This window comes from Hakea prostrata, chromosome 1 (genome assembly GCF_041222555.1).
Source record: "Hakea prostrata isolate BN-2017 chromosome 1, UWA_Hpros_2, whole genome shotgun sequence".
NCBI classification, from domain to species: Eukaryota; Viridiplantae; Streptophyta; class Magnoliopsida; order Proteales; family Proteaceae; genus Hakea; species Hakea prostrata.
In genome coordinates this window covers 11,532,069-11,556,602 of record NC_142600.1, presented here as the reverse complement: position 1 = coordinate 11,556,602, position 24,534 = coordinate 11,532,069, and the positions used below count along the sequence as shown (strand labels likewise).

The 24,534-nt window shown below is 35.2% G+C and overlaps 1 protein-coding gene across 3 annotated transcripts; it reads left to right on the top strand.

The window, feature by feature from the left end:
* The first annotated feature begins 2,301 nt into the window (after positions 1-2,301).
* On the top strand, positions 2,302-13,848 carry LOC149027479 (disease resistance protein Roq1-like). 3 transcript variants are annotated; one of them, XM_089162958.1, is made up of 7 exons: positions 2,302-2,951; positions 3,070-4,608; positions 10,168-11,278; positions 11,399-11,728; positions 11,859-12,530; positions 12,646-13,160; positions 13,291-13,848. In XM_089162958.1, exons 1-6 carry the CDS (start codon positions 2,449-2,451, stop codon positions 13,114-13,116), a joined length of 4,626 nt encoding a protein of 1,541 aa, XP_089019084.1. In that variant the 5' UTR covers positions 2,302-2,448; the 3' UTR covers positions 13,117-13,160; positions 13,291-13,848. The 3 variants fall into 3 exon arrangements, with proteins under 3 accessions (XP_089019084.1, XP_089019076.1, XP_089019070.1); XM_089162950.1 differs by having other exon boundaries at positions 13,259-13,848; XM_089162944.1 differs by having other exon boundaries at positions 12,646-13,848.
* Positions 13,849-24,534: the final 10,686 nt, after the last annotated feature.

The window sequence follows — 24,534 nt, the reverse complement described above, 5'->3', positions numbered from 1 at the left end:
TGAAAGTGGAACCTAAATTTAGAACCATTTCAAAGGAGTAGTAGAAATGTAGAATCAAAGGACGCACCAATCTTTGAGTTTTGATGGTTCTGGTGTGCAGCAAGGTTAGCCTCTATAATTAATTGCAAATTTGGGGGTTTAAATGTAATTTGTCCTTTAATAAAAACTTGATTGATGAATTATTAAAATTTTATATGAGTTTCACCTTTCAGGTTTGTATATATATATATTTTTTAATACAAATCCCTTTATTTTACAATCCCACGGTCCCACCACAGCAGCAGTGAATACGACCTTCCATCTTTCCACATAGCTTTTCTTGAGCAATTAAGCCGACTTTCTTGATTTTGGGAATTGATTATGAAATTTTCCATATGAATGGAATAATTGGAGAAGCATCTTCAATATTGCACGCTGAGCACTTTCCCTTTCCCTTCCCGTCTCCCTATGAAGTCTTCCATATTTTTTCATTGCAACCTTCTCTTGGAATCCGCGTTTTCTTCCTTGTCTTGGGAGTAGAATCCATAGAAAGTCAGCTTTGTCTGTGACGATGACATGGAGTTTATTACTCGGAATATGTTTGATATCATTGAAGAATATGAGGATTTTTAGGTCAAGAATAAGGGTAAACATGAGAACGTTTGATGTGAAAAAATGGGTGATGTTAGTCGGTGGAGAGATGTATGTGGTGGTGGTGGTGCCGTCAGAGTCAAGAAACAAAGAATTGAAAGAATAGAGAAAGAAAACAACAAGGGATGAGGATAAATTAGGAATTATAAAAAATATTTGCATAAAAAGGGGAAAAATGAATATTTCAAATTTCTAATGATGATGTCATCATCTTATTTTATTCTTGGATTATAAGGTGACATTTTTAATTTGATTCTACCTTGTTGAATTTATTTCTGATGATTGTTTGGACACCCATTAGCTGTTTGGTGGAATGTTTGTAAGAAACATTAATTCCATCTGTATCAGGGATCTATAATACCAAATATTTGGGATTCAGTTTTAGTTCCTGCTACTTATTTGATACATTCTCACATCTTATGGGTGGTTTTCAATCCTATCTTTCTTTTATTGTTGATATTCTAACCCTTTGGTTGACTTCATATTTGATTTTTTGTTCACGCCCATCCTCGATTACTGATTTAGCATCAAGGAAAGCAGAGGAAGCAGTATATGCGCTTTTTAATGTGGATTTTATTTCTATTGTTTCTCTTTGGAAGATTTTTCCTAACAGAATTATGATAAAGTTCGTCTACTGAAACGGCTCAAGTAGTGGAAGCCAAGGACTCTGTGATGGTGGTGAGTGAAGAAGAAAGACACCCGCCAGAGATTTCATTGCCTCTGAAACGGCTCAAGAAGAGGCAAAGTTACTGCTGATCGTTGAAGAATTGCCTCAGCCAGGACAGTTCAAGTTCAAGAGGGATTTGAGAGTCTGGTTAATATGGGTTTGATTTTGTAAATTAAAAAACTTTAAATTCTTTATAAAAAAAAAACAAATCTTAAGATAGAATAGATATGAGGGTATTTTGGTCATAAAAATCATAATTTGTCCTTAATTGATCTTATTGGATACCTCAGGGGAGGCAGATGCAAAGTGTCCATTTATTTGGACTAAAAATGACATAGATCAAACCTCAGGGGGTCCAGATGAAAATTACCAAAAAAAAAATAGTCCGCTTAAGCAAGGTATCGAATCCTTGTGGATGCAAAAAATTAAAAAAAGACATACTTATAACTTTTGGATGAACTAGAGAATATCACTGAGCTTTATGTAAATCTTGCCCTCATTAAAATTATTACTCGATTTATCAATTATAGCAGTGAGTCTCCGTTTTTATTTTTTTCAGAACTTTTTCTCCAGCAGCAAAACCATCTTCTTTCAATCGAATAAATGAAAAAACAACATTAATGTTGTACAAAAAAAATTCGAAAAATTAACCTACTTATATCTACAGATAACTCTGATTTTCTAATGGTAGGAGACTCACTATATATTTTTCGGATATGATCGATTATAATAAAAAAAAAAAGTAAATTAAGATTAAAAAACACAGATGGAAGATCTTTATCACTTAAAAAAAACTCGATTAATGAATTATTAAAATTTTATCCGAGATTCACATTTTAACTTTTTCAATAGAAATTCATTACGGTCCCACCTTTTATCTTTTCACATAGCTTTTCTTGAGCAATTAAATATTTAAACCGTCTTTCTGTTTCTTGACTTTGGCGGTCAATTACGAAATTCTCCATTCAGAATCTTTAGTAATTGACGCTGGGCACTTTCCTTTTACTTTCTGAGCAGCTTCCTCCGATTCTCCCTATGATGTCGGTCTTGCAGATATTCTCATTGCATCGTCTCTTGTAATCTCTATTTTTCAGTCGTCTTTGGTTGTAGAAAGCCATCGTCCTTTCTGATATCTTTTGCTTAATTTCTCCATGGCAGCCAACATGAGATACCGAGCCTCGTCTTCCTCGTCGCAGTGGAAGTATGATGTATTCTTGAATTTTTGTGGGCAGGACACTCGTACTAACTTCGCCGATCACCTCTTTAACGCACTTGTCCGAGAAGGTATTCTGACCTTCAGGGACGAAGAGCTGAAAAGCGGAGATGACATTTCTTCAGAACTGATGGCAGCCATGGAAGATTCCAGGGTTGCCATTATCGTCTTCTCGGAGAATTATGCGTCTTCCACCTGGTGCCTTAATGAGTTGGTGAAGATCCTCGATTGCAAAAGAGACGGCCGCATGGAAAAGGTTCTCCCTGTTTTCTACAAGATCGATCAGTCGGATGTCAGGAGACAGAGCAACTCTTATTCTCATGCATTTAAGATACACGAAGAGCGTTTCCAGAATGAGATTGGGAGGGTGAAGAGGTGGAGGGATGCTCTCACTGAGGCTGCGTATTTGTCGGGGTGGGATCAACGAAAGGTTGCAGATGGGTAGGTCTTAATGAACAAATCCTTTTGGTTCATTGAGCACTTTTCTTTTTCTTTCTTTCTTCTTTTGTTCCTTTTTGAATTTATATGCATGTATATGTTTTTTCATCGACATGATCAGGCATGAATCGGACCTTATAAAGGGCATTGTTGGAGAAGTGTTGGCAATTACAAACCCTGAATGTTTGCATGTTGCAAAATTTCCAACTGGACTTCACTCCCATGTAGATGCCATATGCGGTTTGCTGAATGAACGCGACAGATCAGAAGTTGTTCACACCATAGGAATATATGGCCCCGGTGGAATTGGGAAGACAACCATCGCAAAGGCCGTTTTTAACAAAATGGCTAGCTACTTCGAAGGCAGTTGCTTTCTCGCTGATGTAAGAGAGGTTTTTAGTGAACGACGGGGTTCTTTGCATCTGCAAAAACAGCTTCTCTCTGACATCTTGAAACGTGAAGGCATAGAGATTCACAATGAACATAAAGGAATCAATTTGATCAATAAACTTCTACGCGGTAGAAGAGTTCTTATTGTTTTCGATGATGTGGTGAATATGACACATTTGGATAAATTGGTCGGTAGTTTTGATGGGTTTTGTCCAGGAAGTCTAATCATCTTGACAACTCGAGATGAACATTTGTTAACTGCGTTGGATATGGATGAAGATTATAAATATAGAGTTGAGAAAATGGATGAGAATAAATCTCTTCAACTTTTCTGCCGCCATGCCTTCAAGCAAGATCATCCCTCAGAAGGCTATGAGCAGCTCTCAGAGAAAGTGGTACATTATGCAGGAGGTCTCCCATCAGCTCTAGCGACTTTGGGTTCCCTCCTGTACAAGAGAGGTCCAATTGAGTGGGAGTGTCAACTGGCGAAACTAGAAGACAGGAGCCTTGAGGCTGCCTCAGGAAATATTAAAACGGGTTATGATGCGTTAAATGAATTTGATCAGAGCATACTCCTTGATGTGCCACATTTTTTCAATGGATGGGACGAAGAATATGCAAATATATTTCGAGATGTAGTCAAAAAAATCAAAGAGGGGTCTTCGGTAACAATTGGTGAAGATAACAAACCAGACATGCGTAAGGAAATGGTTGATTTATTTACCGGAAAAACAAAGGGAATGGCTCACATGACCTGCGGTGCCTCGTCGAGCGGTGCATCGTCGAGCGGAGCCTCGTCTTCCTCGGGTCAGTGGACGTATGATGTCTTCTTGAGTTTTTCCGGGGAGGACACTCGTACTAATTTCACCGATCACCTCTTTAACGCACTGGTTCGAGAAGGTATTCAGACTTTCAAGGACAACGAAGGGCTAAAAAGAGGAGAGGATATCTCCTCAGGACTAATGGCAGCCATCGAACATTCCAGGATTGCCATTATCGTCTTCTCTGAAAAGTATGCTTCTTCCACCTGGTGCCTTGATGAGTTGGTTAAGATACTCGATTGCAAAAATGGTGGCCGAACAGAAATTCTCCCTGTTTTCTACAAGATCGATCCGTCGGATGTCAGGAAACAGAGCAACACTTATTCTCGGGCATTTAAGAGACACGAAAAGCGTTTCAAGATGGAGAAGGATAGGGTGAAGAGGTGGAGGGCTGCTCTCACACAAGCTGCGAACTCGTCAGGGTGGGATCAACGAAAGGTTGCAGATGGGTAAGTCTCTATAATCAAATCCTTTTGGTTCATGCCGTGTCATATATTTGTATATATGAGTTACTTAAAATGAACTTTGCAGTTCACTACATTGATTATTAGCAATTATTTTTATATTAGGCATCAAATTATTTATTTATTATTATTCTTTTTTCTTCTAGTCTTAAGTGGGTTTTCCTTATTTTAGCTTTTTGCAATTGAAGAGGGATTGGGATATTATCACATTTTTTAAATTTGTTGGATAAAGAAACGTTCTATGTGAGACTTTTTTCAATTTGCTTAGAGAAATAATTGTGAGAGTTAATTACAATTAAGTGAGAGTTGGACACAATTACTTTTTAATGAATGTCTGAGGGTATTCTTGGAAGAAAGATGTAACCATCTTCCGTGAGTCGGGTGCTTTTATAATAGTAGTGTAGTATTGTATATAAGAAAAAGACAACATGATTGTTGTGGTGCCAAGAGGATAAACTGTTTGAAGGCCAACATGAGACATATGTAGCGGATTATATAAAACAATTGCATGGGAAAACTGTTAGGCAATTGTAGAACTGGGCAAGATAATAAGGCCAAGGCCGAGCCTTAGGTGATGGTCAGAGATCTTGAAGATTTGGAGATCTCCAAACTTCTTGAAGATGCTTTGCCATCAACAGACTTTGCATAATTCCATTCAAAATCAAATGGATTTAAGAACCTTATCAGGAATAAAAGGTTTATCAAGGAAAGATAGGCAATCCTAACTTTCCAGATACAATAAAAAGTAATGCCAAGAGCGGAAAAGATCCAATTAAGCAAAGGTTTATTTAGTATGCGTGATAAGGATGGTTTTTCATCATTTCCCTAATTGTCTTTAATTTGAATTATTTTTATATTATTTTCTCATCTCGTTTGAATTCTTTCCATTTATCCTTCCTCCCATTCGAATTCTTTTCATACCATCTCATCCTTCCATTTCATCAGTATCCTAATTTGGTTTGATTGATTTTTCTATTGAAACATTTATATACATTGTATTTCCATACAAACATTTTTATATATTGTATTTCCATGTTTTATATCCTTCTTTTATTGTTCATTGTTACCTAATAGCATGGGATGTATGCTGCCTATATATCTCAAGTTCTCTCATATGTAATTATTCAACCATTTTTCCTATTGAGGTTTCGTCTTAATAACGAGAGGAGAAAATAATATGGAAATAATTCAAATTAGAGACAAATAGGGAAAGGATGAAAAATCATCCTTATCACGCCTAATACACCCCCTTAAGTTGGAGAGTGAATGTTAAGAACTTCTAGCTTGCCTTTATGACTGAAAAACAAATATTTTCCAAGGGCCTTGGTGAAAATGTCAGCAACTTGGGCAGTACTAGTGGTGGAAGTGGATTTAATGAGACCATGTCAAACTTGGTCGCGAACCACATGACAATCAATCTCGATGTGCTTGGTATGTTCACGAAAAACTGGGTTCGCAACAATATGTAAAACAGCTTTATTGTCACAAAATAAAGGTATTGGTTGAGGGACCATGACATCAAGATCTTTGAGCAATGTAACTAACCACATAAGTTCACAAGTGGTGATGGTGATAGCATGATATTCAGCCTTAGTAGATGAGCGGGATACAATGACTTGTTTTTTAGATTTCCAAAATAAAGGGTTGGAACCTAGGAATACACAATATCTAGTGGTAGATTGCTGAGTCATAGGGCAACTTGCCCAATCTGACTCACAATAAGCATGAAGAGATAACTTACTATAAACAGATAGAAGAATCCCTTATCCTGGAGTTCCATGGAGGAATACACAATATCCAGTGATAGATTGCGAGTCATAGGGCAACTTGCCCAACCTGACTCACAATAAGCATGAAGAGATAACTCATTGTCAGCAGATAGAAGAATCCTTTGTCCTGGAGTGCCATGGAGGTAACGTAGTAGACGATTAGTAGCATCCTTATGAGGTTTACGAGGCTCATGCATGAAGTGACTAAGAATATTTACAGTGTGAACAATATCTGGGCAAGTAATTGTGAGGTAAATTAGTCGGCCCAATAACTGACGGTATGATGTTGGATCAGGTAAGGGCTCACCATTAGAAGTAGTCAACTTAAGGTGTGGTTCCGTTGGAAATTGAGTCAGATTAACACATGTGAAACCACCATCAGTTAAGATGTCCAATGAGTATTTTTGTTGCTTGATGAAAATACTTTCTTGGGACGTGCCACCTCAAGACCAAGGAAATATTTAAGTGAACCAAGATCTTTAATCTGGAAAAGATGCTGAAGAAGTGATTTAGGTTGGAAATCGCAGTTGTGTTAGACACAATAATAATTAAAATGTCATCAACATAAGCAAGCACAAAGGTAGATGAAGACTTTGTAAGTAGATAGAATAGAGAGTAATATGCCTTAGATTGTGTATATATAAGATCAATAAGGGCACTAGAAAGCATGGAAAACCAAGTACAAGATGCCTGCTTGAGCCTATATAGTGATTTGTGCAAACGACAAACCAATTTCTCCCCCTTTCGATAATAACCAGGCAGAAGAGTCAGATATACCTCTCCATTAAGATCGCCATGGAGAAAGGTGTTGTTGATGTCCAATTGATGCAAGGACCATCATTTGATAGTAGCAATGGCAAGAAGTGTTCTAATAGTAATCAACTTAGCAAATAGGGCAAATCTCTCATGGAAACCCCCCCTCAATTTGAGTATAACCCTTTGCCATCAAATGTGCTTTATAACGTTCAATTGACCCATCTGAATGTCGTTTGATTTTGTAAACCCATTTACAATATATGGGTTTCTTGTTTGGAAGCAAAGGTACAAGAGACCAAGTCTTGTTAAGTTCAAGAGTTGCAATTTCACTATCCATATAGCCTTAGCAAAGCTTGTTAGTTAAGTTATAGCATTTAGGGCCTTGAGATACCTGAAATGGGGTGAGGAAAATCTATGATAGGATAAAAAATAATTATAAGAGTGAGAGTACCTATGCATGAAGGAGGAGCTTGGGCATCCATGTTGTAATAATGATAATCTTTAAGATGGGGTGGCGGTCGATGAACCCAATATGGCCGAAAAATGGTAGTGGATGGGAGGTTGGGTGAAGGAGGTTCTTCAACCAGTTGGGGAGAGGGTGTGATTGATAAGGTTGGATTCAATAAGATGAGTTAACTATCAATATCTAGAGCTGCAATGGGTAAAATAGGCAAAAATGGGGATGACAATTTTGAAAAAGAAAAAGAATTTTCAACAAATGTGACATTACGACTAATGTAAACCTTATGTGTTTGTAAATCACAAATCGTATACCCTTTGTTTGCATATGGATGCCCAATAAAAACACTTGGAGATGCTCAAGGATCAAATTTTTGACGAATGGATGAATGGTTAATGACCATACAAAGGCTTCCAAAAGTTCGAAGATGAGAATACGAAAGGATCTTACAAAATAAAACTTGAAGTGGTGACATCATGTAGCAGCGGGGTGGGTAAATGGTTAATTATGTTAAGTGGCTGTCAAAACACAATAACTCCAAAACTTATGAATAGATTTGTTTGAATGGATAGAGCATGTGCCACATTAAGAAGGTGGCGGTGTTCGCGTTCAATAACCCCATTTTTCCTTTCAAGCATGAGCCACATTAAGAAGGTGGCAGTGTTTGCGTTCAATAACCCCATTTTGTTGGGGGTGTGTCAAAGCAACTATGTTGATGAATAATGTCATGGGTTGTAAAAAAGTCATTTAAATGGTAATTAAAAAACTCACGAGCATTATCAGTTCGGAATTGTTTAATTAAGTATGCAAATTGGGTTTTGATCATAGCAAGAAATTCCTTTAATCAGGACCAAGCATCAGATTTATGATTTAACAAAAACACCTAGGTGTATCGTAAAAATCTTCCACAATAGTTAAAAAATATTTTGCACCACAAATTGAGAGAACAAAGTATGACCCTTATATGTCACAATGTATCAATTCAAAACAAGAAGTGGTAGAAATTGTACTAGATGGAAAAGGAAGTTGACTTTGCTTAGCTAAAGGACAAATAAAGCAAACACAATTTTTATAAAAAGAAATATTCAGATCCAAATGTGCAATATAACTAAAAACTTTTAAAGATGGATGGCCTAAACAAGAATGCCAAAAGTCCTTGGTGGGAAAAACAGTAGCAGCAACGGGATAATCCAACTCCAAATAATAAAGTCCATTGTACGCCTTACCCAGCCCAATCTTCTCTTTCGTGCGTAGGAAACAATGAAGTTGTTAGGTAAGTTGGGTAACAGATAATAAATTAAAACTAAATGAAAGAACATGTAATACGTCCGTGAGAGGTAAAGTGGGTATGGGGTTGCAATTCCTAATGTGTAACAGGAGCAAAACCACCATCTGGAGGGCGAATAGATTGTGTGTGAGGAACAAGACTATCCGAATAAAATAAAGATAAATCTGAAACCATATGAAGACTGGCACTAAAATCAATAACCCATAGAGAAAATACTTTACCTACAACATTTGCCAATGATGTAATGTTACCAGATTCCAATAGAGATAGAAGTTTATGGTACTGATCTGTGGTGAAAGATGGTGCAATAGTAGAAGGAGACCATAGTTGCAGCAAGAGAGTGAACCGTAGGAGAGGGCGGTGTAGTGGACTTTGTAGCACGTTTGGGAGGGTACCCATGTTTCCTAAAACAAAAGTCATAATGATAGTGTTTCTTGGTACCATGTTTTGAACTATAACGAGAAGACTTCGTATTGATAGCCATTGAAGAGGAGGTAGAAGATGAGGAAGAAGAAGACATGGCTAATTAAGATGCAGAATCATGTTTTAGGCTGATACCATATTAGGGCGAAACCTCAATAGGAAAAATGGTTGAATAATTTCATATGAGGGAACTTCAAATATATAGACAGCATACATCCCATGTTGTTAGGTAACAATGAGCAATAAAAGAAAGATATAAAACATGAAAATGCAACACATGAAAATGATTGTATGGAAAGGTTTCAATAGAGAAATCAATCATGCCAAATTAGGATACTGATGAAATGGAAGGATAGGATGAGATGGTATGGAAAGAATTCGAATGGGAGGAAGGATGAATGGAAAGAATTCAAATGAGAGGAGAAAATAATATGCAAATAATGAAATTAAAGACAACTAGGAAAATAATGAAAAATCATTTTTATCACGCTTAATATTATTCGCTTAAGTTTAAAACAAAGGTCTGTAGAAAAATCCATAATGGAGTTAACAGAAAGGAAGTCAGATCCAACTCCCAAAAGGTCCAGCTGCCAAAATATGTTTAGAATGAACAAAGCCCAAAAGATTATGCCACTCCCAAGGAAACAATTTATGACGAGGATCCAATGAAATTTTTTTGGAAAACTTCCACCATTTCAAGTATTTACATGCTGTGTCGTAGCTGCTGCCTTCCGATTTAGTTACATTTTGCGCTTTTCTTTTTGTTCTTTCTTTCTGTCTTTCTTTTTCTCTTCTTTGTTATTCTGTCTTTATATATATTTATATGTTCTTTTCATCAACATGATCAGGCATGAAGCAAAACTTATAAAGGAAATTGTTGAAGAAGTGTTGAAAATAACAAAACCAGAGTGTTTGGATGTTATTACAACATATCCAACTGGACTAGATTTCCACAAAGATGGCATACGTCGTTTGCTCAATGAAGGCGGATCAGATATTGTTCACACCATAGGAATATATGGCCCTGGTGGAATAGGCAAGTCAACCATAGCAAAGGCCGTTTTTAACATGATGATTAGGAACTTTGATGGTAGCTGCTTTCTTGCTGATGTTGGAAAGATGTCTAGTCAACCACAAGGTTCTGTGCATCTACAAAAACAGCTTCTCTCTGCTATCTCAAAACGGGAATGCGTAGACATACACAATGAAGACCAAGGAATCAGTATAATAAAAAAGCGTCTATGCAATAAAAAAGTTCTTATTATTTTTGATGATGTGATGGAGATGAAGCAATTGGATAAGTTGGTTGGTGGGGTTGATTGGTTTTGTCCAGGAAGTCTAATCATCTTGACAACTCGAGATGAACATTTGTTAACTGAGTTAGAAATGGATGGAAAATACATGTATAAAGTTGAGACAATGGATGAAAATGAATCTCTTCGACTTTTGAGTTGCCATGCCTTTAAACAAGATCATCCCTTAGAAAGCTATGAGCAGCTCTCAATGGAAGTGGTACGTTATGCAGGAGGCCTCCCATTAGCTCTTGTGACTTTGGGTTCATCTCTACACAAAAGAAGTCTAGATGATTGGGAATGTGAATTGAAGAAACTAAAAGAGATACCCAATCGTGAGGTCTTGAAAATACTCGAAATAAGTTATGATGTATTAGATGAGTTTGAACAGAGTATATTCCTTGATATCTCATGTTTTTTCATTGGACGAGACAAAGACTCTGTAAGTATAATTCTAGATGCTTGCTATCCAAGCGGAAAAGCTGCAATTAAAAAGCTCAAAGAGAGGTCTTTGTTAACAGTTGATGAAGATAACAATCTATGCATGCATGACTTAATTCGAGACATGGGTAGAGAAATTGTTCGCAAGGAGTCTCGCCAGAAACCCGGAGAGCGTAGTAGAGTGTGGAAGACTGGTGACAGCGCTGATGTATTGAGAAACCTCAGTGTAAGTGCTAGTAACACGTACAACTGCATCTCTTATCATAATAGATGATTAATCGCAAATAGATATGAGAATTACCCCTTTCCTCTTCCTTTTTCTTATTAATTTCCTTCTTTTTGTCAGGGAACATCTGCAGTTAAAGGCTTTCAATTGACCCTTTCTGGCAATGAAAAGGAAGAGCAGATGACTACTAATGGTTTTTCTAGAATGCCTAATCTAAGGTTACTTCGAGTTTCTCATCGAATTAGGTGGGGGGATTGTTCAAGATCTGAAGGAGGCATTATCGATTGGGAACATCCCATTCAAGGAGGAGTTATTTTATTCAAAGAGTTAGTTTGGCTTAGTTGGACAGGATTCCCCTTTAAATACATACCAGAGAATTTTTATCTGGGAAACCTTGTCATTCTTGAGATGCGGATGAGCAAGCTTGAAGAAATTTGGAAGGGAACCAAGGTATGCCAAATTAATTTTTCCAAAATTTCTTTTATTTATTCAAGTGAGTGTTAAGACATGCAGTTTTTTAACCAGAAAAAAGTGTAATAATACGCAATTTGTGAAAACTGTTTCTTGTGTTTTCTTCTAGAATCTCAAAAGGCTGAAGGTCCTCAATCTTAGCTGGTCTCCTTACTTGGAGATTACGCCGGATTTCTCTGGACTCCAGAATCTTGAAAGATTGAATCTAAGTCATTGTCAAAGATTGGTCGAAGTCCATGAAACTATTCACTTTCTGAAGAAACTTGTCAAATTGGAACTAAGCTTTTGCGAGAGTCTTAGAAATCTTCCAAGCGGTATCAACGAATTGAAATCACTTGAAATACTTGATGTTTCTTATTGCTCAAAGAGGATCAGACATAGTTATGGAGTTATGAGAGCTGGAGTTATGAGTGAAGCACCTTGTTTTAAGGGATTGAGCTCCTTGAAAGACTTAAATTTGGCAAGCTGCGGTTTGACAGATGATGATATAGCCTCTGTTCTTCGGGAGGTTTCCTCGCTGGAGTCATTGGATCTATCCAGGAACATAATTGAGAGCCTCCCAATACTTCCATCAAGTTTGCGATCTCTTTCGATAGGGTATTGCCACGAGTTGAAAAGATTACCACATCTATCAAACTTAAAACAAATATGCAGGCTAGACCTCACAGGATGTGAAAACGTGACTGAAATTGATGGCTTAAATGGTTTGAAGTCTGCAACAATTATAGACTTACGTGCTTGTTTCCAATTGGAAACTTCTATGAAGAAGAGAATTCTTCAGGTATGTTCATTTACAGACTGTAGCTTTCTGTCCTTTAAAAGGAAAAAAAAAAAGGAAAATCAACTTTCTAAGTTCCATATATAAAGAACATGGACTGATTTGGTTTTATGGACAGGATATATCTAAAGAATTTGGAGATGGTAAGATCTGTGACATTTTTCTCCCTGGGAATGTGGTTCCTGATTGGTTTGGCTTTCAAAATGATGATGGTTTCCGAGTTATTGCTGAACTTCGTAACATGGAAATGCAGCAACAAGAACAAGGGTTGATTATATACAGTATTTTTCCGTCATCCAAATTACACGACTTTCGTGTATCTTTCCATGTTAAAGTTTTTAATAACTCAAAGAATTCTACATGGGAGCACGACAAAGAAATGTTTGATATATGTGAGGAAGTGTTTACTTGGGTGATCAAGATACCTAACAGTATTTGGAAATCAATCGCTGCTCAATATGAATATGGGGATACGGTAACTGTTTCAGCCTACTGTGCTTGGGAAGAAGCAATGTCTGACCAATATGGAAATCTAGAACGTCCGTCTGAAAGACGTCTCCCTGCGGAGAAAATTGGGTTCCACATTTGATGGTTTATCGGAGGAGAAAAATTCAGAAGCATCAAGCATCACTGGTAAGCTTTTAATATTTTGGATACTGTCTTGGATCATTTGGGTGTATTTATTTTCTAGTTTTGAGATATAAACTTTAAAAATAATATTTTTCCTTTAGATATGCAGTTATATATTTTGTATCACACATAGGTGTGAAGATGTTTGAAGGCTTTTCTATATGGGCCAACAACTGTTTCTCCCAAGGGTCCCTTTTTCCATAATCTTTCATCACCCAAATCTCAACAGAGCCATCACAGACAGGACTGAACAAACAGAGTTGCTCTTCAAGAACACCAATGATAAATGTCGTCAACCTCATGGCCTTGAAGTGATCATATAGGGTATGCTTTCTTATTCCTTATTTTCAAGTATACTCTCCATTCTTCGAATAAGGCATAGGTTTTAAGTAGTCAAAATACTCAATTTTACAGAAGCAAAATTATTTTTACTGTGAATTAACTCTATAGTTGTTGAAATATGTATTGTAGAATGGTTACCGAGTGATGTTTGTGGCATTGCTAAACAATGAAACTGTTGAGGATTCATTTTGATGGTTTTGCTTCTAGTGATATGATGTTTACTTAGTGGTTGAGCTTAAGCCTTGGTCCAGATCTAGATGATCTACATAGAAGACTAAATGAGGGTTTTACGATATTGAAGAGTTTTACCATGTATATAGCTTATCTAAATTTCAAATTGGTTTTGAAACTTCCTCATTATAGATTGTCATTCTTCAGTGTCTCTTTTTCAAATTTTGCAAATATGAAACTGGTGTTTTCTGTGCCAATTGCTGACCTCCATAAGACAGTAGGGATGGTATGGATTACAAAAATGAAATAATTAATCACTCGACACAGTAATTATGCTAACAGAACTATAAGAATAAGATCTTTAATTACACCAATGATAATAATGGACTTAGCTTAGACAGTGAAGAAATCCAATGGTTTGCTCGATATGATCAAGTACAAATCACAACATTAACAACTCCAAACTTTGGACAAACATAAGGAATAGGAAAATCCGATTTAGATCATCTATACACTAAGACGACACACAACACATCTTGAAGTCTACTTTTGACATGGCTGGCATCCTTCAATAGGGTAACTAGAGAAACTGTTAAAAATAAGTACATAAAGAAAATAAACCACCTGATGGCTTCTGAGTTGCTTGTGAATCTCAAAACCGTCCTTCCGCTCTAACATAAGGCTTAACACAGGGCCTGCCCATGTCATGAAATGAATGGTTGATGTCTCTGCAATGGACTTTCAATTTCCTCAAATTTATCGTGCTAGAAAGAAAAATTATTTAGTATTCAGCACCTCCACAATGAGCAGGAAATCAACCAAAAATCAATGACAATACAAATGATAAACTAAATTAAAATAGGAGGTCTGCAAACGATATTGTTTCAATCCAAACCCAAACTGTTAGCCCAAATTGTACCAACCCAAATGGAAATTTTGCTGATGTCCATATCTGGATTTGGTGCTTTCAAGCTGAAACTGAAGAAGCTCAAACCAAAATTGATCAGAGCGAACCGTTGGATACAATAACTGCTTCAGCCTAGTGTGCCCTGAAAATATCAAGTTATATAATAACCTCATTTGTATGAAGTAATCATACTACATACAGGACATGCTATCTTATTTCTTTATTTTCAAGCATAACATTCCTATTCTTTGAACCAATGTACAAGTTAATTATAAGTAGCCAAATTACCCATTTCTACAGAAGCAAGCGTTTCTCCCAAGAATCCCTCATGCTGTAATCCTTCATCACCTAAATCTCATCGTGGACATCTTTGAAGGAACAGAGCAGGTAGAGTTGTTCTCCAAGAGCACTGATAATCCGAGCCTTATCAGCATCAGTAATCTCAGGTAGTAACAACTCTCCATACTCTTCTTGGTGAGTAGTGGGCTTACATTAGGGTCCCTAGTAGGATAAGCAAGCCACTGAAGAGCAGAATTTACAAGAACCACACATTTTTTATAGTTGAAGTGGTAGAAGGGAGAGCCTTGATCCTATTCCATAAATGTGTTCCTGTGGTTTTTTCCCCATTTCTAGAGTAGAGTGGAATTCCCAACGTAGATATGTGCTACAATCCTACATATATGCACCTGTGACATCATAATTTCAAGAATTAACAGCGTCTTGAGACTTTGTTGGTGGCATCTGGTTTTTGGATATTCATCAAGGTCCGCTTGTAGGAGCTCAAATCCATGAGTGTTGTTGAGATACATGAATTGCTGATATGTGAGAAAACCATCTACCTCTGAATCGTCAAAAGTCACAGTCAGTGTCCTGTAAATATATCTAAAAACTGAGCGGTGAGAGTTCGGTGTGTCTCATCATCTCCATCCCAGTTTTGCCTATGAGCGGCCAGATGATCTCCAGCCCCTGCTAGCAGTGTGGATCTGAATCCCTATGAACCAGTTTCTGCAATTTTTAGTTTCCTAGGAGAGTCTTTTGAATTGGGCTTTCCCATTTTCTTTTAATCCTAAAGCAATCCTCCTCAAAATTCACTTCAGTCAGTATCTCAACCTCATTTTCAATCTTTACTCCAGCAAACATAGATGTTTGGGAACAAAGAGCCGCCGTAGAAATCGATCATGAAATTGGTGCCAAGTGACTAGGCCTTCAATGTCTGAGAGTAGTTTGATTAAAACAGTTTCTACGATTAGATTCGGAATGCTGTTTGAATGCGGTGCAACTCTAAATCTAGAATCTAAAATAATCTATTGTTAAAAAATTAACCATAAAAGACAATTAGGGAGATGCTTTTTCAAGGGTTTATTCATGAAAACAAAATATTTAAGAAAAGAGATTTGATTCGAATCAGTTCAGATAAACTACTCTCCTGATTTTGTGGAGCATTGTCTAGATGTACCATACAAGTTTTGTAATTCATAATGCTCCTACAGAATTGAATTGGTTATTTTAATTCCCATGCTTGCACTGAATTCCCTCTAAGAACCTGGATGAAAGCAACCAACTCGCTAGCAACTTAGTGAAGAGCATAATTTGCAAGAACCCATAATCAGGGTTGTGGCTTAGATGGCAGGGGATGTCTTCTGTAGTTGTACTATATTATTTATATTTCCATTGTCTTTATTTGACTTAAGCTAGTGTAGTTTCACGTGCATAGTTGTACTATAGGTTTGATTCATATTGTTCATCTACAATCAACTGTAACTAGTGCAAAATCCGCAATTAGACCAAAAAGTGGGATTTTTTTTTTGGTTATTCTTACTTTTAAATTTTCTATTTTCAATTGAATACCACAAAGGAGGATTATTTGTTTTTTTGGGGTTTGAATTTATCCAATAACATATGCATTAAAAATTAAAGGAAAACTTTCAATGCCTCCCCCTGAGTTACCTCATATTATAATGCCACCTCTTGAATTTTTCACTTGATCAACCACACCCCCTATCACTAACACTGTTAGTCTTAAGTAGTTTTTATTTATCTATTTTCAATATTACCCCCATATTCTAGGAGAATAAGAGGGCAAAAAAAAAAAAAAAAAAGAAGAAGAAGAAGAAGAAAGAAAGAAAATGCACAAGAATAGAAATTATGGAGATACTAGAATAAAAGAAGAGCAGTGGTTGCAGACGGAAGAGGAAGTTGAAGACATGTCAAGTGTAGGGTTTTCCGTTCAAGGAAAATGGTGTCTTTTTTGAAAAGTTAAATTTGTTTACATCAACACTTCTTAACTTTGATTTCCCGATGGCTTGGGTTGTCACAAATATATTTTCCTCCTCTTGTAATGCAAACCATATATGGGATCGATAGTTAGTAAATACGCATATTGATTGTCGTATTAATATGCGTATTCGAAAGTATAATTGAAAAAATGAGTTTTTCCTGTATATTAAGCATACACTGTTGCCGTATCTAACTTCATAACATACGCATATCAATTTCCTTATTGTCATACTAATTGACATACAAATTGGTTTTGTGCTTTCTTTGAAAAATATAAAGTCCAAAAGAGTCATGAGAAATCCTTAATTCTTACATGTATTCGCCAAACTCTTATTGTTTTCCTTTTTCTCTTCTTGCTTCTCCTTCCTTCACAAATTATAAAACTTGCAAGTTACTCATCGTCAATTATCACCGCAGTAGAATGATTAAATCTATTTGTAAGTAACTTACTTCCTTTTTCATAAGATAACCCAAATTGAAAAACAAAAAGGAGTTGAAAAAGCTATGTAAAACAAGATTTACTTCTAACTTTAGATGCTAATAATATCCATTTATAATATTGAGGAATGAGGATAGCTTGAGAGTATGATGGCATCATCAAATTGAAGGTCAATAAACATCTTAAGGTTCAATTGAGTGCAATGGTCACTAAAATAAATAGAAGGAATGCTTACTCAATCTTCAAACCTTTGGCATAGTTCTTCATTTAGTTGAAGCTAATAGAACAACAAGGATATGTAGGAACATTGTCGTAGACATTGCAACAAAATCCATCAAAGTACAAGAAAATATTGAGATTGTTTGATTGTAGAAAAGAGACAAATGCAAATGATTTTTATATTTTGCTGTTTAAAACAATGTTTTGTTAATTTAGTGAACAACATGACAAATGTCTTTTTTTAGATATTTGTCTTATTTATTTTAGATTCGAAGATTCGAAGAAAAAATAGTCTCAAATTATTATTATTATTATTATTATTATTATTTGGGTGGGTGAACAGAAGGTTTTTGTTTATGGAAACATGAAAACTGTGAATTTAATTGTAAAAAATCAATTTGCTCTTGAATTTTACAAACACTAAACCCCTCTCTTTCCCCATACTTATTCAAATTACCTATATTAAAATGCATATTAAACATGTAAAATACAATTGCCTTACACGACTTATCATATGGACGATTAATTGCCATATGTTTACTTGAAATTACTAGCTATAATGGGTTCTTTATTCTTTTATTGATACCACAGGCGCCACTAAAGTAACTGAATCACTTTCCACCCACACGTTTTCCTATTGTAGTTCCCTGGTCATTTTCGAAGTTTTTAAGATTGCATAATTTTTGCGTCACCGTTTATATGTAGCGCAAAGAATACCCAAGATGAATCAACCACTCTTGTGTTTGGTCGTATTATTCCACAACACCTTTATTGCCTAGGTTTCCTAATGGAATTACTATCCAAGTTTCATTTATGTCAACCTATAGTACTGCTGATGAGTAGTTTTTATATCTACTAATTAATTGGTTTTATTTCTATAATTTTGATGATTTATATATTTCCTAGCATATTATAATTAAAATTTATTATTTGTGCTTGCAGGAAATCACCAAATTTGCAGGGTATTATTGGAAAATTCTGCAAAAATCAACTTAAAGAACCAAGCTAGATTTTATTCCACTCAAAAAATAAGTCTTTTTCATCAAGCTAGAGTAACTCTAGGGGCTTCCTCAAGTTAAAAACGTGGAGAGAATGATTCTTTACATGCTTCAGGGTTTAATCTCTGAGTCCAGATCCTCACCCCGTCGGGGGAGTACAGAGTACTCGCTGACAGCTTCCCGACCACACAAACATGTGGGGCCCACAGGTGGAAAACACTTTTTGGAAAAGGAAAAAAAAAACCCTCAAATTTTTACCTGTGGGCCCCACATGTTTGTGTGGTTGGGAAGCCGTCGGGGAGCACTCTAGGCTCCCCCGACGGGGTGAGGATCCGGACTCTTAATCTCCTATTTGGTACTAGATCAAAAAAGGAAAAGGAAAAATTCCGTTTTTGAGTGTCTCTGTCCAGTTTCAATCAAGTTCTTCATCGAATGGTCATCTGGTGTTCGATCCAACTAATTTTTCGAGAAAAGCTTTGTAACTTCTTACCTTTCAAATCCAACGATGGGATTGTGTATCTGAGCTCTCTAAATTAATCCAATTTGTATGTCAAATCCTTATTTGGTGTAGTCAAATAAGAAAATTAGAATTGTAACAAATTGATTCAAAGAAAAAAAAAAGAACAACAACACCAGCTTGAGGATGTTTGGAGTAAGGTAGATGACACATTTTGGAGGCGCTCTTAGGCTTTGGAGACTTGGAGCTTGGGAATAAGTTTTTCATCATCTTCTTCCAATGTTTTCGAACTCTTATGTGATGTTTTTTTTATTTCTAGAATGAACAAATTAAATTTTTCTAGGTATAAGATGTATCCTAATTTTAAATTTCTATCCTTGAATTTAAGAATAGAAGTTTGAATATTGTTTTCATTGATTGAGTTTTTACTCTTGTTCTTAATGCTTTTGATTAATTGGCAACTAATCAACTGATTCGTTAATTATAATAAATTGATATGGAATTTAATTATGTATTTAATTCGTTGGAGTAAATGCCATGAATTATATGTAGGATAGAGATATACTTACATGGTTTGTGTAGCTATTAAATGAGAATTCATAGAATTTAATAATCTTTTAGTTGTTTTAATTCACATAAAATTGTGGGTTAGCAATTGAAGGAATTTCTATTAGTACTTGAGAGAGACTAGCAGATAGGATAGGAAATCTCACTTACCAATCAGAAAAAAATATTTCAAATTATAAAGATTGATGGATCAAAGGATTAGAATGATTAGTTATGGTGAAATTTTACTTCTATGTTTTTAGTTATTAACAGATTGAAATTGAAATTTGTAATTTAGTCTAAAATAATTCTCTTTCTTATTATTTGTTCGAATAAAATTGGTATAATTAGTTTGATACTTACTCTATAGTCTTCAAGGGAGCTATTTTTTCATGAGTATATTACTTGTTACGACACCATAAACAATATATGTGTAGGTCCTAAACAAACTAACACCATTAACCACCATTAAATATTTTAAATTTTAAATCTGGAGAGATCAAAATAACCTTAGATTATCTATTATACTATGTTATGACTTAGATATCCTTTGCTTACTCACAATATTTTTTTTTAAACCAAAATTAATTAATACTTAATGACCAATAAAATATATATTGTGAATCAATAAATGATATTTTAGTCATAACACATGAGGGGTATTTTGTTCTTTCTAAATTTAAAATTTGAAAATACACAACGGTGGCTAATAATGTTAGTCTTGGTTCGACTCATACATAATATATTACACTAAGGGAACTTAACATTAATTTATGCCAACCTATAGTGCATTCCAAAATATTTCCTCCTATTGAGGCTGTCTAGTTGGTCTAGTTTCTTGACCAATTCATTTCGTAAGTAACAATTCCCTTTAGCTTATGCACCTCTTTAACTTTCCTAGACTATTTGAGGATTCTTTCTTTGACCTTAGTTATCATGGAAGTAAAATAAAATAAATGTAACCAAAAAAAAAAAAAAAAGAAACCACAGATGGAAAATCTTATCATTTAAAACAAAAAAAAAGCGGAAAAAAAAAATCTTCATTGATCAATTATTAAAATTTTGCATAAATGTAGCTAAATGGCTATGTAAATAAATCCAACCATTGAATTCATTGAGTTAAATCTGAACCATTTGTGATGAACGATCCAGATTTAATCCTACCATATTTAATAGTAGGATTTCTAGGAACAAAAAGCCAAGCAATTTATACAGCCGTTCAGCCAACACTTTCCCTTAAAATTTTATACGGATTTCACGTTTGTATTTCATTTTTTTATAGAAGTTCTTTTCTTTTACGGTCCCACCACAGCAGAGCTACAGAAGTGAGTCCAACCTTCCATCTTTTCACATAGCTTTTCTCTATCAATTAAACCAACTTTTCTTGACTTTTGGGGTTCGATTACAAAATTTTCCATTTGAATCGGATAATTGGAAAGGACCCGTTTGGTTGCATGAATACAGAGATTTGAAATCTCTAGATTCACAAATGAGAGATTTATACCCGTTTGGTAGTATAAATCCCTAGATTAATGAAATCTAAGGATTTACCTTTTTACACTAAAAATGCGAATTTATAAATTTATGGATAGGAGGTGAAATCCAGAGGTTTCACCCTTATTATAAGTGCTAACATTTGGACCATGACTCCATAGATGTGTTTTCAGGATGGTTATTCAGATTTCATTCCAAATATTCAAGCTAACCAAACAGTTCATTTTATGAACCATGACTCCATAAATTTGAAATCTCTAGATTTCTGAAATTTTCAAATTCAAGTAACCAAATAGGCCACATTTAACAGTGCACGCTAAGAATTTACCCTTTCCCTTTCCCTTCTCCTATGATATCTTCCATATTTTCTCATTGCATTGTTGAATCTATGTTTTCTTCCTTGACTTTTTAGTAGAATCTGTAGAAAGTCGTCGTAATTCTGATCTTTTGCTTCGCTCATGACCATGATGAGGAGTTTATTACTCTGGATAGGATTGATATAGTTAAAGAAGATGACTATTTTTCAAGTCAAGGATAAGGGTAATATGAAAACGGTTGGTGTGGAAAATGGCTGATTTCAACTAGTGGAGAGACGTATGTGGTGGTAGTGGCGAGGGTGGTGCCATCAGAGTTGAGAAACAAAGAATCGAGATAATAGAAAGAGAAAACAATAATAGATAAGGGTAAGGCCAGAATTATAAAAATACTTGTATAAAGAAAGGTAAGACGGATATTTCAGATTTTTTGTTCTCAGTAATAATGTCATCATTTTACTTTACTCTTGAACAGTAGAAGGACATTTGTAATTGATTCTTTTTCAAGAATAATAGATGTAATTGATTACAATTCTAGGAGGTTTATGTGTAATTTGTCCATTTATTAATCACCGGTAAAATAGTCATTTTGACTCGACAATTAATAGCCAAAGAATTCTGCTAACCTTTTAAGACGTATATAATTTTGGACGACCAAGAGAATATCACTAAGCTTTATATGAGTTGTGCACTCATTAAAATCTCAAGAATTTAATTAAAAAATCCTTGACCCAAGCATGGTGCGAAAGTTTGCCTAATATTGTCAGTTCGCTAGGTGATACGGCAAAACTAGTGAACTGGCAAAATCTCGCTGAAATATCGATGAATTTTTGCCCATGTTTAGGATCTGATGCAGTGATGCCGGAACAACCAAATTTCGCCACCGAATTGATCAAGAAGACAGAAAAAGATCAGATTAAGTTTAGCCAAATGAACTACTAGTGTTGTTTGATTGTTAATTAAAAGAGATTAAGACAAAATCAAAGGAAAGCAACGACGAATTGTGGCACCTACCATTTATCCAGTTCTTCTCCGGTTGGAAATGGTGTTCAGTTCTCAGCCAAGAGAGCATATCGTTGGTCTTGAGTATCCGACGTAGGAAGAAAGTTGGAAAACCTTCTCCGACACACCCTCTGTGGCACCTCGGGACACCAGTTCTAAAATCACTGAAGCCAGCGATGAACTACTTTTGGCTTTAACTACTTATGGGTTCTCGAATCTCCGTCTTTTTGTGGCCAAAACCATCATAAACATGGCAAGGACAAAGATGGAAGTCAAGATCAAAGCGAAAACCCTCATGGTCTCTGACAAGTTGACGGAATCTCTGATTATGATTCTTCGTTTGGCAGCAGAGCATAAGAATATGGAATTTCGTGAAAAATTGTCAGAGGAGATAAAATGGTGAGATATTGCCCTGATAGCTCGTGAACTGAAACCACCAATTGCGTACCAAGGACCAAAGACGCATAACTTATCAATTATTTTTTTTTGGTAATCAAGTTTTCATTAAGAAACAAGAGCAGAGATGGAAACTGAGCATAAGTTCAGTAAACCAATCAGAGGAACATGGCCAATAACTCGGGCCCTGAACCAAGTAGGCCTTCAGTGCTAGCTGATCGCCTGATCCGCAACATTGTTAGATCTTCTACCTTAACTTATCAATTATTAATACTACGTTCCTTTTCAATAGAATATTTTTTTTTTCTGATCCCACAACAGCAACGGTAGAGTCCCACATTCTATTTTTTCACGACTTTACATTGCTTTTTACTAAATTAAAAAATCCTGGATGGAAACCGTGTGACTCGGTTTATTTTTCATATGCATGATGAGAATTATGAGATGTTATTTAAAAGAAAGGTAATTTTCATATGCATTCTCCGTGCTATAGAAAAAGTCAATTTAAGGACAAATTATCATTTTTATGATTAATTTACATTTATTTTTATTTTTTGACAAATTCCATTTGGACCCCCAAAACCCCTGATATTTGGTTTATGTTATTTTTAGTCCAAAAAGACTTAGACTTTGCAATTGCCTCTCCTATACTATAGAAAAAGTCAATTTAAAGATAAATTATCACTTTTATAACCAAGCCCTTATTCTTTTTCTAATTTAATTTTTTTTACATATACATTCTTCTTACCATAAAACTTGTGACTCCCCTTTTAGTCAAAAAATAAGGTTTAAACTAAAGGTACTTGAGTGATTTTAACATATAAAAGTATTTTGGTCATATTTTAGAATTTATTTAAATTTTAAGATTTTTTTATAATTTTTGTACTAAAATGGGAGTCACGAGTTTCATAGCAAGTAAGATTATATGTAAAAATTTTAAATTAAAAAATGACTAAGGGCAAATTGGTCATAAAAGTGATAATTTGTCCTTCAATTGACCTTTTTTATAGTACAGAGGACGCAAATACAAAGTCTCAATTTTTTTGGATTAAAATGACATAAACCGAACCTCAAGGGGGCCAAATGAAATTTGCCTAAAAAAAAGAATAAGGGCAATTTGGTTGTAGAAATGATTACTTGTCCTTAAATTGATTTTTTCTATAGCACAGGGGAGACATATGTAAAGCTTCAATTTTTTTGGACTAAAAATAACATAAACCAAACCTTAAGGGGTGCATATGAAAATTACCCTTAAAAGATAAAAGAAATGGTAAAATTACCCTTAAACCTCCATCACATCTAATTTTTAGACAACTTCAACAAAACATCTCTGGCTAATCTCTTGGGATGCATGTCACCTTTTGCACTATTTTGTTGAAAATATTTTCATCTGAACCCCTTCATGTACATGTATTCAACTCTTTCATTACTAAAAAGAAAAAACTCTTTTTTTTAACCTTTTTTGGCCCAATCATGATATTCAATTTTAAACATATAAGATCCATCCTACAATCAGAAGCTTAGTTGCTCAAGTGAGCAATAATTCCTTGTGTGAAATAAGGGTATTTAGAATTCTAAGGGTATTAGTGTAAGAGTGCTTTTATCGAAAAGAAGAAAAAAAATGAAATAATAAAGATAATAAACCGTGGCTGGTATCTTCTCATTGGATCGAAGTAGATATTAGGGTTATAGATGTAAAAGTATAAGACTTTTGTTTTGTTTTTTTCTTTCTTCTTTTTCTTCTTCTGGTTTTTTAACATTTTTAACATGATTTCTATTCTTTCATAATTTTATTTTCCGTTTCTCTATATTCTT